This window comes from Dipodascopsis tothii, assembly GCF_038497935.1.
Source record: "Dipodascopsis tothii strain CBS 759.85 unplaced genomic scaffold V1510scaffold_9, whole genome shotgun sequence".
Classification (NCBI taxonomy): Eukaryota; Fungi; Ascomycota; class Lipomycetes; order Lipomycetales; family Lipomycetaceae; genus Neoaidaea; species Neoaidaea tothii.
The window spans coordinates 300,853-314,693 of NW_027117993.1; the positions used below are offsets into that span (position 1 = coordinate 300,853).

General features: G+C 69.1%; 6 protein-coding genes across 6 annotated transcripts; 4 read left to right on the plus strand and 2 right to left on the minus strand.

The window, feature by feature from the left end:
• Window positions 1-181: 181 nt before the first annotated feature.
• On the plus strand, window positions 182-1,634 carry V1510DRAFT_443405 (uncharacterized protein; the record flags this gene model as incomplete). Its single annotated transcript, XM_066935660.1, has 1 exon — window positions 182-1,634. A coding segment is annotated over one exon (1,453 nt), but the record flags the coding sequence as incomplete, so codon positions are not given.
• V1510DRAFT_414470 (arginine biosynthesis protein ArgJ) lies at window positions 1,627-3,040 on the minus strand. Its single transcript, XM_066933428.1, has one exon. The coding sequence runs from the start codon at window positions 3,015-3,017 to the stop codon at window positions 1,647-1,649; it is 1,371 nt and encodes a 456-aa protein (XP_066789948.1). The 5' UTR covers window positions 3,018-3,040; the 3' UTR covers window positions 1,627-1,646.
• A 329-nt stretch (window positions 3,041-3,369) lies between these two features.
• Window positions 3,370-4,918, plus strand: V1510DRAFT_414471 (origin recognition complex subunit 2-domain-containing protein). Its single transcript, XM_066933429.1, has one exon. It carries the CDS (start codon window positions 3,416-3,418, stop codon window positions 4,874-4,876), a length of 1,461 nt encoding a protein of 486 aa, XP_066789949.1. The 5' UTR covers window positions 3,370-3,415; the 3' UTR covers window positions 4,877-4,918.
• Window positions 4,604-5,908, minus strand: V1510DRAFT_414472 (uncharacterized protein). The gene is made up of 3 exons (XM_066933430.1): window positions 5,717-5,908; window positions 5,285-5,635; window positions 4,604-5,254 (listed from the first exon to the last, which is right to left on the minus strand). The coding sequence occupies exons 2-3, from the start codon at window positions 5,633-5,635 to the stop codon at window positions 4,886-4,888; spliced, it is 720 nt and encodes a 239-aa protein (XP_066789950.1). The 5' UTR covers window positions 5,717-5,908; the 3' UTR covers window positions 4,604-4,885.
• A 2,168-nt stretch (window positions 5,909-8,076) lies between these two features.
• On the plus strand, window positions 8,077-9,342 carry V1510DRAFT_327577 (uncharacterized protein). Its single transcript, XM_066930801.1, has one exon. It carries the CDS (start codon window positions 8,226-8,228, stop codon window positions 9,270-9,272), a length of 1,047 nt encoding a protein of 348 aa, XP_066789951.1. The 5' UTR covers window positions 8,077-8,225; the 3' UTR covers window positions 9,273-9,342.
• A 2,330-nt stretch (window positions 9,343-11,672) lies between these two features.
• V1510DRAFT_414479 (uncharacterized protein) lies at window positions 11,673-13,607 on the plus strand. Its single transcript, XM_066933431.1, has 2 exons — window positions 11,673-12,198; window positions 12,231-13,607. The coding sequence occupies exons 1-2, from the start codon at window positions 12,073-12,075 to the stop codon at window positions 13,401-13,403; spliced, it is 1,299 nt and encodes a 432-aa protein (XP_066789952.1). The 5' UTR covers window positions 11,673-12,072; the 3' UTR covers window positions 13,404-13,607.
• Window positions 13,608-13,841: the final 234 nt, after the last annotated feature.

A 13,841-nucleotide genomic window follows, 5' to 3' on the forward strand; every position in this document is an offset into this window, starting at 1 on the left:
GTCGTCCCGACCGCTGCGACCCGCCGCGCCAGCGTTCTCGACCCCGTCGCCGATACAACCTTCTACGACACTCCACACTACTTTAGTGCGATCGGCGGAGGCCGCGGCCGCGTCGACGAGCTGGCACGACGCGGGCTGCGTACGCCCTGTTCTCGCCGTGCGGGCACCGCCGTGCGCGCTCGTGCGGCGCCCGCGTGGCGCTGCCGTGGCGCCGTGGCGGCGCCGCCACAGCCGCACGGAGTGCGGCTCGCAGCTGCAGCCGGGTAAGCACGGCGCACCGGCCCGCGGCTTGTCGCCAGCGCGTCGCCGCCGCCGTCGCCGTCGCCGCGGCCGCGGCCCGCCGCCCTCCGCGCGGCTCTGCCAGGCCCCGGATCGGGCGGTGGCCGTTCTCGGCCACGCGAGATCTTATACCGGCACCGCACCTCGCCATCTTTCCTCCCATGGATCCTCCCGACCCCCCCAAGCGCCGCCGGCTCGACCAGCTGCCGCCCGAAATCCTCGGCGGAATCTTCCGGCAGCTCGGGCACGAGTCCCGGACGCCCTGCCGGGCGCTGCGCCAGCGCTACGGCGCGTGCCGGCTGGTCTGCCGCCAATTCGACGACCTTTTGCGGCCGCTCCAGTTCGGCGCGGTCACGATCCTCGCTACCAGCGCCCTCGGGAGCCTGCGCGGGCTGCTGGCCGCCTCGGCCGGGCTTCGGGGCGTGCTCAAGCAGCTGTCGGTCTTTGTACAGTGCTCGGTGGCCGACTACTCGGACACGGTCGACGCTCTCGGCGGCGTGCTGCCGCTCTGTCCGGCCCTCGAGAGCCTCTACATCAACCTGGCGGCCCCGGCCGACGTGCTCACGCGTCTGCCGCCGCGCTGGCTGCCCGTGGTGGCCGGCGCGGGCGGCCCCGGCGGCGTGGCGGCCGTCCAGCTGGCGTTCTACGAGGTGGCGCCGCTCGCGCTGATCGACTACGTGTGCGCGCTCACTCGGCCACACCAGCTCAGCCTCGACTACGCCGACCTGAGCGCGCCGCAGCGGCTGCCGCGGCCGCTGGCGCTGCCGTCCGTGCGCAAGCTGCGGCTGCTGTGCTGCACGGTCGGCCCCGAGGCCGCGGCGGCGCTGGCCGGCGCCGTGGCCCTGGACGCGCTCTCGCTGGTCACGCTCGATCCGGCAGCGCCGGCGCTGCTGGCGGCCGTCGCCGACGCCCGGCCGGCCCGCGACGTGCTGGTCTCGGTCGTGTGCCTGGCCGACACGCCGCTGCGGCTGGCGCCGGCCGACTGGGGCCGGTTCCGGCGGCTGCAGATCAAGGGCGCCAACGTGCTGGCGACCGCGATTCCGTCCGCGCTGCCGCCCCTCGATGGTCTGCGCCGGCTGCGCCTCGTCAACTCGCTCTACGGCGAGCCCGGCGACTACGACGCCGTCGCCAGCCGGCTGGCCGGCCTGGCGGCCGCGCTGCCGGCCGAGTGCGACGCGCGGATCATGTTCTGCAACCGCATGCTCGACGTCGACGACTTTCCCGACGACGTCTACTCCGAGGACGCCCACCCCGGCCACACGCTCGTTGGCCCGGGCTGTGTGGCGCCCGTCGACGGGTGCGCGCTGCGCGCCCGCGTCGCCGCGCTGCTGGCAGCGCGGCAGTCTGTACAGTAGCCAATGCATTGCCTACGAGCGATAGTCGCCGTTGATGGACACGTACTCGTGCGAGAGGTCGCAGGTCCAGAACAGGGCTTCGGCGTCGCCGGTGCGGAGCCGCACGACGATCTCGAGGTCCTCCTCGGCCAGGATCTCGGCCGCCCGGGTCTCATCGACGTTCTCGGGCTCGCCGCGGACGAGCAGCGGCAGCTCGGCCGGGCCGGTCTTGGCCGCGGCGCCGTGCGCGATGAACGACACGTCCGTGGCCAGCGGGTCGACCTCGTCCACGCCCGAGTAGCCAACGGCGCAGGCAATGCGGCCCCAGTTGGCGTCCTGGCCAAACAGCGCGGTCTTGACGAGCGCCGACTGCGCGACCGCGGCCGCAACCGTCTTGGCGGCCTCGTACGTCGACGCCTGCTCGACGCGGATCGTCACGAACTTGGTCGCGCCCTCGCCGTCGCGCACCACCAGCTGCGCCAGCCGCCGCGCGAAGCCCGTCACGTTCTCCTGGAACTGCGCGAGCTCGGGGCCAGCCTCGGGGATCGTGGCGCCGGCAGCGCCACTGGCCACGATCGCGATTGTGTCGTTCGTCGAGGTGTCGCCGTCCACCGAGATGCAGTTGAACGACCGGTCGACGGCGTGCTTGAGCACGCCGCGCAGCGCGGGCGCGGCCACTGCGGCGTCCGTCGCAAACAGTCCGAGCAGCGTCGCCATGTTGGGGTGGATCATGCCGGCGCCCTTGGCCAGGCCCGCGATCCGGTACGGCACGCCCGCCGCCGTCGTGAACTCCTCCGACACGAGCTTCGGGAACGTGTCGGTCGTGCAGATCGCGCGCGCGGCCGCCAGCCAGTCGCTGTGGCCGCTGCCGGCCGCCGCGACCGCTGGCGCCACGCCGCCAACGATGCGGTCGATTGGCAGCCGCTGGCCGATCACGCCCGTTGACATCACGAGCGAGCCCGCGCCCGCCGTCGCCACGCCCGTGGCCTCGGTCACGGCCGAGTCCAGGGCGGCCACCATCGCCTCCGCGTCCCGCTTGCCGCCCTCGCCCGTGACCGCGTTGGCGCAGCCCGAATTGATCACCATGCCGCGCACGCCCTTGCCGCCGTCCGCCAGCACCGCCCGCGACACCACCACCGGCGCGGCCTGGAACTTGTTCTGCGTGAACACCGCCGCCGCCGAGCTCTCGGCCGTCGTCGAGTACACCACCGCCAGGTCCAGCGGCAGCGAATCGGGCGTCGGGCACGACGGATGGCCGGGCTTGGGCACCGACTTTTTCACGCCGACGTGCGACCCGCCGACCTTGAATCCCTGGGGGTACTTGCCGCTGGCGGGCACGAACCGCGCCTTGCTGGCCGCGGCACCAGCAGCCGCGGCTGCGCGCCGCACAATTGAAGCCTGCATGTCGTTGAGTTGCTGAGTGTTGCGAAATACGAGAGGACGGCAAAATTTGCCGGACCCCTGAACACTGAGTCATTCGAGCCGCACAGCGTGCGGCGCGCACAACGCCCACGCCGGCTCGACGGCACTCTGTTGGGGTGCGTTCTGCGGGCGGCTGCGGCGGCTACATGCGTTGCGGCTATATGCGTTGCGGCTATATGCCTGCCGCCGGCAGCACCCTCGACGGAGTCGCCGCCGGAGGCTTGGCCACCCGCTCGTGAGCCTCCGGCGGCGACTCCGTCGAGGGTGCTGCCGGCGGCAGGTACTTGGCTGCAACGCATATAGCCGCTGCAGCCGCCCGCAAGACCCCGGAGTTGTCGCCGAGTCTTTGCCGTAGTCGCGTGCCGAGCCGCACGAGCCGCATGAGCCGCATGAGCCGCACGCGCCGCACGCGCCACACGCCGCGCCGTTTACGGCGTCCACCGCGTCTTACCGCGTCCGCAACCACCGACCGACACGACATGCCCGCAGCCGCGCGAGGCGCGCGTGCAAAGACTGACGAGAATGCCCGTGTGGGCCGTCCCCGGGCCGCTGCCAGCGATGCCCCTGCGCCTAAGCGCGCAAAGACCGCGGACGCGCCGACGGACGCGACGCCGGCCGCAGCCATCGAGACGGCCGACACAGTCACGGACGATGCCGCAGAGACCGGTACAGATGCAGCCGATGCGTCCGCAGCCGCATCGACCGCCGCCCGTGCCGCAGAGCCGCTGGCCACCTGGGACGGCGCGGATGGCTACTTTGACCAGCACGCGTCGCGGGCCGTGATCTCAACCGCGCCGATCTCGCTGCTGCCGTCGCTGACGCGCACTGAGTACGGCGAGCTGGTCGAGCAGACGCGCGGCTTCTACGGGCCAGCCCGTGCGGCCGTCATGGACACGTTCCGCGGACAGTTTGGCCAATGGCTGTTTGAAATGGGCGAAGGCTACAACATCGTGCTCTACGGCGTCGGCTCCAAACGAGCCGTGCTGGAGGAGTTTGCCGAGTACGTGCTCGAGACGACGGTCGGCGCGGGCGCGACCGACGACGGGGCCGACGACGAGCCCGACGGCGAGATGCTTGTCGTCAACGGCTACAATCCCGGCCTGTCGGTGCTGGAGGTCCTGTTCAGCGTGTGCGGGTTCCTGTTTCCCGGCCAGAAGCTGCCGCGAACGCTGCCAGACCTGCTGCGGCTGGTCGGCACGGCCGGGTCGTCGGCGCACCTCCACCGGCTCGTCGTCGTCCTCCACAGCATGGACGGGCCCGCGCTGCGCAGCGACAAGGCGCAGACGGCCGTGGCCGCGCTCGCGCGCCAGGTGCGCGTGGTGGCCTCGGTCGACAACATCAACGGCCCGCTGCTCTGGGACGCCGCCCGGCTGAGCGCCCTGCGGTTTCTCTGGCACGAAACGGCCACCTTTGCGCCGTACGACGCCGAGACCGCCTTCACGGACCCCCTCGAGGTCGTCGAGGGCCTCGGCGCGGGCACGCGCGGCGGCGCGGGCGCGCCCGCCGGCGAGACCGTCCTGCAGGGCATGCGGTTCGTGCTCGAGTCGCTGACGGCCAACGCCCGCGGCGTCTACCGGGTGCTGGTCTCGCAGCAGCTGGACGCGGTCGCCGACGGCGACGACACGCCCGAGCGCGCCGGGCTCGAGTTCCACACGCTCTACGCGCGCTGCTCGGAGGAGTTCCTCGTCGGATCCGAGCTCAGCTTGCGCACGGTGCTGACCGAGTTCTACGAGCACGGCATGGCCGCGTCCACGCGCGCCCGCGTCGGCAGCGAGATCGTCTACGTGCCGTTCGGGCGCGCGGTGCTCGAGAGCGTGCTTGTGCAAGGACTCGTCGACTAGTATTTGTACCTACGGCTTTGGAACATGCAGGCTCTTCGAGATCATCATGCACCCCGACGCGAAAAACAGCGCGACCGCGGGGTGCACCGCCCAGCGCGTGCCCGCCAGCGCCACGCCGCCCGGGATGCCCGCCAGCACGCGGTCGGTGTGGACCCAGTACGCCATTAGGAACACCAGCGACAGCGTCGTCGGGATCGGCGTGCCCTCAAAGTACTTGCTCTTGCCGCTCTTGTCCTTCGGGATGTTGGCCACGGTCACGTTGAACCGCGCCAGCCGTGCGATGCCGCAGAGCACAAAGTACCCGAGCACGAGCAGGTCCGCGTCCGTGCGGAAGCCCACGCAGAACGCGCACGCCGCCGGCGCCAGCCCAAACGAGATCTGCGTCAGCGCGTCCTCGCAGCCACTTACCAGGTCCGCCAGCGAGTCAAGCTCCTGGCCCATCAGCGACGACTTGCGCCGCAGCCGCGCCACCTTGCCGTCCATGAAGTCAAAGAACAGGCCGAGCGGCATCAGCGCGATCGCCGACCACAGGCTCTGCGCGTTGTCCACCGGGTCCAGACAGTACCGCAGCGACGACAGCACCGACAGCGTGCCGCACATGCCGTTGAGCAGCGTGATCGCGTCCGCCAGGTGCAGCCGCCGGATCATCGAGAAGTGGCCCACCTCCCGCGTGAAGTCCGCAAAGTCCTGCGTCTTCATGGTCTCGGCCACCGAGACCGTGCCGGCCGTGCTGCTGCGCTTGCTGCGTCGAGTAGCCATCTGCGGTCAGCGCCGTCTGCTGCACGCCGCGCCGCCCGCGCGCGCCTGTGCCCGGTCTGCCCCGCGCGGCGCGATGCTTACCTTGTCTGATACGATTGTGGGAAAGAATTGCACAGAACCTGGCGGCGCTTGGATTTGGAGATGTTTTTTTTATTGTCACGCCGGCGCGCGCGCCGCACCGCGTGCGGCTCGCTCCGCGATCCGCGTCGCGGCGGCCCTGTGCGTCTCGCACTGCGCCCGTGCTGCGCCGCCCGTCGCCGCCGCCTGCGGCCGCCTGCCGCGTCCGTGCCACCAGTCGCCCGCGCCGCCTACATCGCCCGTCGATCTGCCGGGGCGCTTACGTGTTCGCCGGGCCGCGTGATCGCGTTGCTTAACCGCCGGCCAGCTGCTCCAGCTCCTCCCTGCGGCGGACTACGCCGGCCGCTGTGGCCCACACGTCCGCCATCTGCAGGTCGGCGGACGCTGCGCATCGACCGAACGCCGATCTGCATGACGGCCACGCACATCCTTCCTGGTCCAGGCGGCCGCCACGACGTCTGTCGGTCTCGGCCACCGCTGCTCCGACGCCTAGCCGCCGTACGCGCCGTGACTTCAGTGTGGCGCTCCTGGTCGTGACCTGTGACCTACGCTCGCGACCACAGCCCTGGGCCGCGGCTGAATCGACCTGCACCTGGCCCTGGATGTGAGCCGTGATCCGTGATCCACGCCGCCCCCGCGCGCTCGTCCGACCCGACCCGCGACCCGCATTGCACGCCTACGACCCGCGTCGCCGTGACTGCCTCCATCGCCAGCGACTCAGTCCGCGCTGTCTGGGCCGGCTGCCCCGAAGAGCCACCAGGGACCTGCCGGCGTAGGTCGGTGCCGATGCATCCCATCACACCCGGGCCCGCTGCCAATCTGCCAGTGTCTACAAACGTCCCCGCCTCGTTCAAGACGTCCTGTTCGGTCGAGTGTGACGGCCGGTCACTGGTCTGGCTACGGGCAGCGGCTCCAGCGGCTTCGGCAGCCCCAGCGGCTCCAGCGGCTCCAGTGGCTCCAGCCGCCGGCGCTGCCGGCCGTCTGCTGACCGTGGCGGCGGCGTCGGCGTCGGCCGGCCCCGATGCCTGCACGGTCCGCGGATATTTTTAGAGGTCCGCCCCGCGTAAATCCGGCCGCTACGGGGCCCAGGCCGTCGCCTTCACACTCCGCGGCGAGCCTCCACCGTGAGCCGGACGCGTCGACGCGGAGCGCTGGGATCTACCGGTACGTCTGCCAGCAACTCCAGCACACAATCGCGCCCGACACCTGTCGGCATCTGCGTGCAAGCTCGCGCGCTGTCGAACAGTGCCCACTGTGTCTTGTGCAGTGGACACCACTAGCAGGCTCCGGCTAAACTCCGCCTTGCAGGTGGCTACCAAGCGCCCGCCACTCTCTTGCGCGGAACTTAGCACTGGTCGGCAGACCCGATCCCGGACCAGCCTGTTCTACGTCGGTCCACTCCGAAGCGCCTGCGAGCCGCCAGATCGGCCGCCAAACCGGCGGCAGGTCCTTGTAGACCCTTGTCAACAGCCGGAACCCCGGTCTAAAGGCAGCGTCAGGCTGTGGCTGAGACAGGTGGGCGAGCCTCCAGTGGTCAGTCAGCCGGCTCCAGGCCGAGACCTTTGTTCATGGTCACGCTGAACACATCGTCACGCGATTCGTCTGTAGGTAGCTGCAGCTACGCCGTCGGATATGTAGTCTAAGTAGAAACGAGGATGACAGCATTATAGATGAGTGTCAGCTACTAGCGAGAGAACACTAGACCCTAGCTATGTTAGGGTTCCACACAACACCGGTGACCACTCGAAGTGACCACCTAGTCACTATTCGAGTGACCGGGCCGCAGAGGTCTGCGGGTATCCCAGTCCACTGCTCAGCCACAGCGCTAGGGTCACTGTGGGCGTACAGGCGCGCACTCGCCCCGCACCGCCAGCACCTCGCGCACCACCCGCACCGCCTGTCGCTTACTCGGCTTGCCTTCTCTGCCGCGACGCGCGGAGCCCGTAGAGCACGCGCCCACCACGCCCACGCTGCCGGCGCGGTGGGCTCGCCAGCAGCCTCATGGCACGCGCGTGGCGAAGTCAATTGCGCGCCGGGTAACAATCACGCGTGCGCCTAGTGCTAGGCGGCGTGCGTCTAGCCGGGACGGCCGGCGTCGCAGAGGCCCCTGACCAACAGACCCCTGCGCACCGCCACAGTTTGCCAGTCTACGGAGGCGTCGGCATGCCGATACGCGTGGGTCGAAGCGGGCAAGCATAGCTCTGCAGTAGTGTGCAGTAGCGCTGACGTAGCGCCCGCCTGCCGGTGGCGCGACGCTAGCAAATGGGCTGTGGCGCGTGTGGCGCCTGCGGGCAAGTTTGGGCGAGCCGCACGAGTTGCGGCGCGCTTGCCGGATGCGCGCTGGCGTGCGGCGCCGGGCCAACCGCAGGCCCCTGTCGCAGGCTCGCCGGGTGGCGCGGCGCGGCTGGCGCAAGTGTTTGCCGGCATCCTCTCCTACTTTCTTCCCGTTGATGGACACGGCGCCCTGTCGTCTCTGACTCTCGATTCTCGCGCCCAGCGCTCTCTCTGCAACATGCGGTGGCTCGCGACGGCCGCGGCCGCGGCCGCGCTTGTGCGCGGCGCGGCGGCTGCAGGCAACCTCCAGGAAGTCGGCTGCTTCAGCTCGGTCGGGTCGCTCACGCTGGACGACTCGTACACCTGGCAGACGTCGTCGTACTGTCTGACCCAGTGCACCTCTGGCGACTACTCGGTCCTCGCCGTGTCGGCCGGCGACGAGTGCTACTGCGGCAACTCGATCCCGACCGCGGACGAGGTCGACTCGTCCTACTGCAACACGCCCTGCACCGGTTACGGCACCGACACATGCGGCGGCGACGGCTACTACCAGTTCTACACGACCGGCTTGGGCACAGTCGAGTCCGGTGACGGCGACTCGAGCTCGTCCGCGGCCCCCAGCTCGACGACCTCGACCGCGACCTCGTCGACCGAGACCACGACCGACTCGACGTCGACCACGGCTGCCGCGACCAAGTCGTCGACCACGTCGACCTCAACTACATCCACGTCTTCCACGACGTCCGACGACTCTACCACCAAGACTACGTCGCCTACGACCACCTCCGCGACCACTACCGCCGCGGCCTCCACGTCCGTCACGATCGTTACCTCCGGCGTCACCATCACGTCCATCGTGCCCGCCTCGACGTCGGCGGCGACGTCGTCGGCACCAGACTCCACGTCCTCATCATCATCTTCGTCCTCGGCCTCAAACTCGGGATCAGGTTCGACCTCAGGCTCGACCGCGGCCGCGCACTCCGGTCTCTCGAGTGGCGCCATCGCCGGCATTGTCATCGGCATCGTCGGCATTCTACTGGTCATCGCCCTCATCTTCTTCCTGTACCGTCGTCGGCGCCGCGCCGACTACCAGGGCATGGATGAGAAAAACCACATGGCCGGCGGCGGTGCCAACCGCTCGGCTTCGACCGCCTCCGGACCCCGCGGAGGCATCGTCGACCAGCGCTTGAACCCGATGATACTCGAGCGCCGCATTTCCGACGGCAGCTTGGCCGACGACCAGGACTACTCGCGCCAGATCCTGCGCGTCATCAATGTTGAGTAATCACCCTCATTTATCTGGCTACGCCGTCCGCTCATTTCTGGACGATGTACTGTATTCTACTGTAATGACCTCTCGTCCGCCTTGTGTTTATCTTCCATGCACGCCGTCTGTTTTTTTTGGGCGCGACTTCGGTTGTGGTCTATATTTGGCGACCGTCTTGCCCTGTTCTGGTTATGTCGCAGTCAACAGACTGACGAACGCGTAAAAGTATTTTTGGCTGCAGCAGGTCCCGCGAACTCGCGTGCAGGGCGCCACTTGCAAGAGGACAGCCCGGTCCAGTAGTCGCAGTGGGGGCTGCCAGCAGGAGCTGACGGGTGCGGGTGCCATTGACCGTGGCACGCACGCCCACGCGTGGCCTGTCGGAGCACCGACCGTGTCCCATACGACCCGTGTCATGCACTAATGTTTACCTGCTCTCTTGAGCGCCGACCCGACCCGGCAGGCCAAGGCCGTGCCCACCCCGTGTGACTCCTTTTTTGTACCCCGCCGGCAAAACCAAACAAACCGCGGTCCGTCGCGTGTCTTGCCACCGCCCCCTTGCTCCGCGCCGACCCGCGCCCCGCATTGCACCTCATTTCTGTTGTAATCTCACGTGTGGCCGCCGTGGCCGCCGCGGATATCCAATTTCCGCCGCGGACTCCATTTGTGGCTGTCCGGCCGGGGCCCGCCCGTTCCGAGCTGGCTTTGCAAACCCGCGGGAAAGCAGCAAAGCCAAGAGTAAAGGGGACGGCGCGGGTCTGCTGACCACGCAGTCTGCAGGTAGCCACCACGTTCACGGCAGACGCCGGCCCACCCACACAGACCCTGTTCACGGGGTGTTCAAGGCTCTTGGCTACAGACCGCCGGACCGCAGTCCCTACCGTACGCGAGACTCATTGCCTCCATCGGACGCGCTCACGGACGCGCTCACGGACGCGGTATGGTGCCACCAACGCCGGGCGGTCGCCGTAGCTGCGCACAGGCCTTGACCGGCAGCCGAAGCCAAAGCCTGCAGGCCGTCGGCTGTCCGAAAGCGCCGGGCTTTATGGGTCTCTAGCGATCGCTAGCGACGGGCTTTAACGTCTGGAAGCATCCTCGCTACTGTCTACCAGCATCGCCGGCCTTTCAAGAACGCGGTTGTGTTTACCGGTTGCGATCGCACGCAGCGTCACACACTACAGAACGAAGCCCAAGTCACCGCGAACCACCCAAAGTCAGCACTGGACAATCACGATTGGTGCTGGCATTAGCCTGACTGTGTTCAGCCTTGCACCCAGTCACAGCCATTGTTTAGTCGCAGATCTCGTTCGTTCTCGATGCAGCCGAGCGGATCCAGAACGCTGGGGCCCTACTGGCGCGGTGACCCACGCGGCCGGCCTCCGTAGATCAGACCGCAGCGCTGATGGCGATCATTGAAGCCATCACGTTGGCGAACAGACACCGAGACGGCGTATCGGCAGGTGGTCGGCACGACTAGCTGCGCGCCCACCTCTAGCCCACCGGAAGCCGGCTGTTTCCCCGGAGGCCACTGCCGATAGGTCACGGCGGGCGCTTATGCGCCGTCGCTTGTACGGGCCGCGGGCTCTGCAGCGCCGGCACCGGCGCTCGTCGCGAACCAGCCACCTCGACGACAGCACATCTCCCGGCCGGCCGCCTGCCTACGCCGTACGGGCGCGAGAAGGGCCTGGCTAGCTAGCGCATACGCGCGGTGTGACCGACCGCTGATAGTGCCGGTCGGCGCGGGCACAAATCCGGAAGTCGGTATAGCGCTGCTCCTGAAACTGCGGCAGGGGACGTGGCTGGTCGGAGCGCCCAGACGGTCGGCAGGCAGCCGGCGGACCGGGTCCGCGGCAGCGGACTGGGTCCGCCAGTCCGCATGTCCGGAGTGGCTCAGCTGGGTCAGGCGGGCGGGCAGAGGCCGCCCGAGTCCGACTCGGTCCGGACGGGTCCGCCCGAAGGGCGGACCAGGCCCAGCACGCAGGAACACCGTGCGGCCGGACCGCGTAGCAAGCAGCGGCGGCTGTTGTCGGACCGCGGCCACCATCCGGTGAGCCGCCGCTGCGGCCGCGCGGTGCCGTCGCTGCCGGCTGTCTGCACTGTCGCCAGCGTCGGCACCGGACACACCCCCATCGCGGCCTCTGTCACTCACCATCTCTCGCTGCGCTACTGCCAGGAGGTCAACCAGACGCGGTCCCGCCTAGCGTCGGCCGTGCCGTGTACCATCCGCGTGGCAGCCGCATTCCCCCCCCCCCGATCGCCGTACACCATGCGGCGGCCGCGGCCCAGAGACGTGGCCGACGGCGGCCGCCGGCGGTGCGGCTGTAGGATCCACGGCCATGGCCGTGGGCGTGGTATCGCACGCCCGCGGCCAGGCGCGTCCGCGCACCCACCTAGCCGGGTCAGGCGTAGCGCGTGGGACCAGGGACCTGGCGCGCGGCGCACGCGCCGCTGACCTAATCACGATGTAAGCATATGGCTGCTCGTCTGCCGCCTTAAGCGCAGGCTTATGTAACGCGCCGCGCCGTTTCGCCCGCCTCCGAAAATCACAAAACGAAAAAAAAGTCGCGTTTCGCTCCTCGTCTGCTTCCTAGTAGCCAACCTACCTCCTGTCCTTGCGCGTGTCCATCCGGTTGTCGCCTGCAACGCCTCTCTTTGCCCGCGCCTCCACCCACAGCGTCTCTGTGCGCGTTCGCTTCCTCCCGCTGCCCGTGTCCGCGCCCACGCTCGTGGCGCCGTCCTGGTACGGCCGACCAGCCTGTGACCAGCGGCCGCTGCCGCGGCCATTGACGCCCCCGGTCCGCCGCGGGCCATTCCCGCGCGCATGCTCGCGCGTGTGCCGCTCGAGCAGCCGTCGCCGCCCGCCGCCATGCCCTCGCCATCGTGGGGCGACGACAAACGCATGGAGGCCGTCGAGAAGGTTGTGCTCCACCGAGCACACGTGTCCCGGGTAAGTGACGGCACCGGCTGTGCTGACGGCAGATCACCCGGCTGCTCAAGAACCGACTCGCGCTGGCCTCGTACAAAACCAAGCGCGGATGGGAGAACCTCGGCCTGGACTCGATCGAGCCCAAGGTGCGTGCTGAGCAGCAGCTGCTGCAGAACGAGCCCGAGCCCTTTGCGGGCGCCTCGCCGGTCCGTGCGGAGTACTTCCCGCCGCCGCTGCCGACGCTACCGGCGGCAGCGCGCGTGCCCGGCCAGCAGGAGAACGCACGGCGGCCGGTATCGCGGCGACGGTCGCCTACCAAGCTCGGTGCGGCCGCGCTGAACGGGCCGCTGCTTCCGGCGACGGGTGCCGTGATGAAGACGCCGCGCAAGCGCTCGCGCACACTGTCGACGAACCCGCACGGCGCGGACCCGCTCGCGGGCTACACGCTGATGCAGGACCCCGACGGCCTGCGTCTGCTCGACACGCACGACCGCCCGGTGCGGCTCAACCAGTCGTCGCCGGTCTACCCCGGTGTGGTGGACAGCTACCCGCTGGCACCGCCGGACTCGGTCTCGCCGCGCAAGCGGCGCGGCCGCAGAAAGAAGGTGCTCGACGCCAGTCTGCTACCGGACGCGCCACCCGTCCCGACACGCGCCTCGGCCCCGCCGGCCGGCGCCAGCACATCGCCGCCGCGCACGCCGCCGCCAAAGTACACCACCCTCACATCGTCGCTGTCGTCGCGCACCCCGACGACGACCGGCACGTTCGCAACCCCGCCCCCACAGTTCTCGCTGCCTAAGACAGGCGAGGAGGGCGCCGACTTGTTGCTGTTCCTTGCAACGTCGCCGTCGCCGGCCCAGCGCTCGTCGTTCCACACGCCCGGCCGTGCGGGCCTGCTTGGCGCCACCACAGGCGTGGCCGGCACGCCGCCGGTCGCGGCCGCGCCGTTCGGCTCGGCGCGCACGCTCGGCCCCGCCACCGGCGTTCTCGGACCCGCCGGAACGCCGCAGACACCGTCGCAGGCGTTCAACTTTGCCGAGTACGTCAACATCTTCACACCGTCCCCGGCCCAGGGCCAGTGGCGCCCGGAACACATGCGCTCGGAGCGCGAAGGTGCAGCGGCGATCGGAGCGCGCCGCCACCTCAACTTTGACGGGCTCGACCCGGCCCCAACGCCGCCGGCGGCCGGCGCCAAGCTCGAGGTCGGCGGCCAGCTCGGGGTCTAGCCGCTGCATCTTTTACGTTTGGTACGCTCACGCTTCTGGATATTTGTCTAAAATTGGGTCGGCCTGGTTTCGGTATTGGCGCTCTTGTTCACCTTTTTCTCGTTTGCCGCTGTCTTTGTACGCTTTTGTTCTGCCGCTTTCCTGATCTAATGTTGTAATGCCGCTTGGTTATGGGACTAGAATGCACCATGCTCTTCCTGTCTGTACTGCCGCATGCCCCTGCGCCTTCATGCAAGGGCCCGTGGCGCTATCTGCACATGCGCGCACGGACGATCCGATCGAGATCGGCCCCGATTTCTGGGAGCCCGGGTAACATACGCCGCGCGTAGTGCGGCTGAGAGGCCCGCACCCCGACGCTGCTGGGGGCATGTAGCGGCGGTCGCTGGCAACTTTGTCGGCCGACGTCGCGTGCGCGATCTGCAGCGCGCTAGTGCGGGT

Excerpts from the sequence above, each read along its gene's own strand:
- V1510DRAFT_414472 (XM_066933430.1), bottom strand. The coding sequence starts at position 5,635 with ATGGCTACTCGACGCAGCAAGCGCAGCAGCACGGCCGGCACGGTCTCG. Across the intron at positions 5,255-5,284 it reads TTGACTCGCTGGCGGACCTG|ATCTCGTTTGGGCTGGCGCC; the intron begins GTAAGTGGCTGC and ends GCGCTGACGCAG.
- V1510DRAFT_414471 (XM_066933429.1), top strand. The coding sequence starts at position 3,416 with ATGAGCCGCATGAGCCGCACGCGCCGCACGCGCCACACGCCGCGCCGT.
- V1510DRAFT_327577 (XM_066930801.1), top strand. The coding sequence starts at position 8,226 with ATGCGGTGGCTCGCGACGGCCGCGGCCGCGGCCGCGCTTGTGCGCGGC.
- V1510DRAFT_414470 (XM_066933428.1), bottom strand. The coding sequence starts at position 3,017 with ATGCAGGCTTCAATTGTGCGGCGCGCAGCCGCGGCTGCTGGTGCCGCG.
- V1510DRAFT_414479 (XM_066933431.1), top strand. The coding sequence starts at position 12,073 with ATGCTCGCGCGTGTGCCGCTCGAGCAGCCGTCGCCGCCCGCCGCCATG. Across the intron at positions 12,199-12,230 it reads ACCGAGCACACGTGTCCCGG|ATCACCCGGCTGCTCAAGAA; the intron begins GTAAGTGACGGC and ends TGCTGACGGCAG.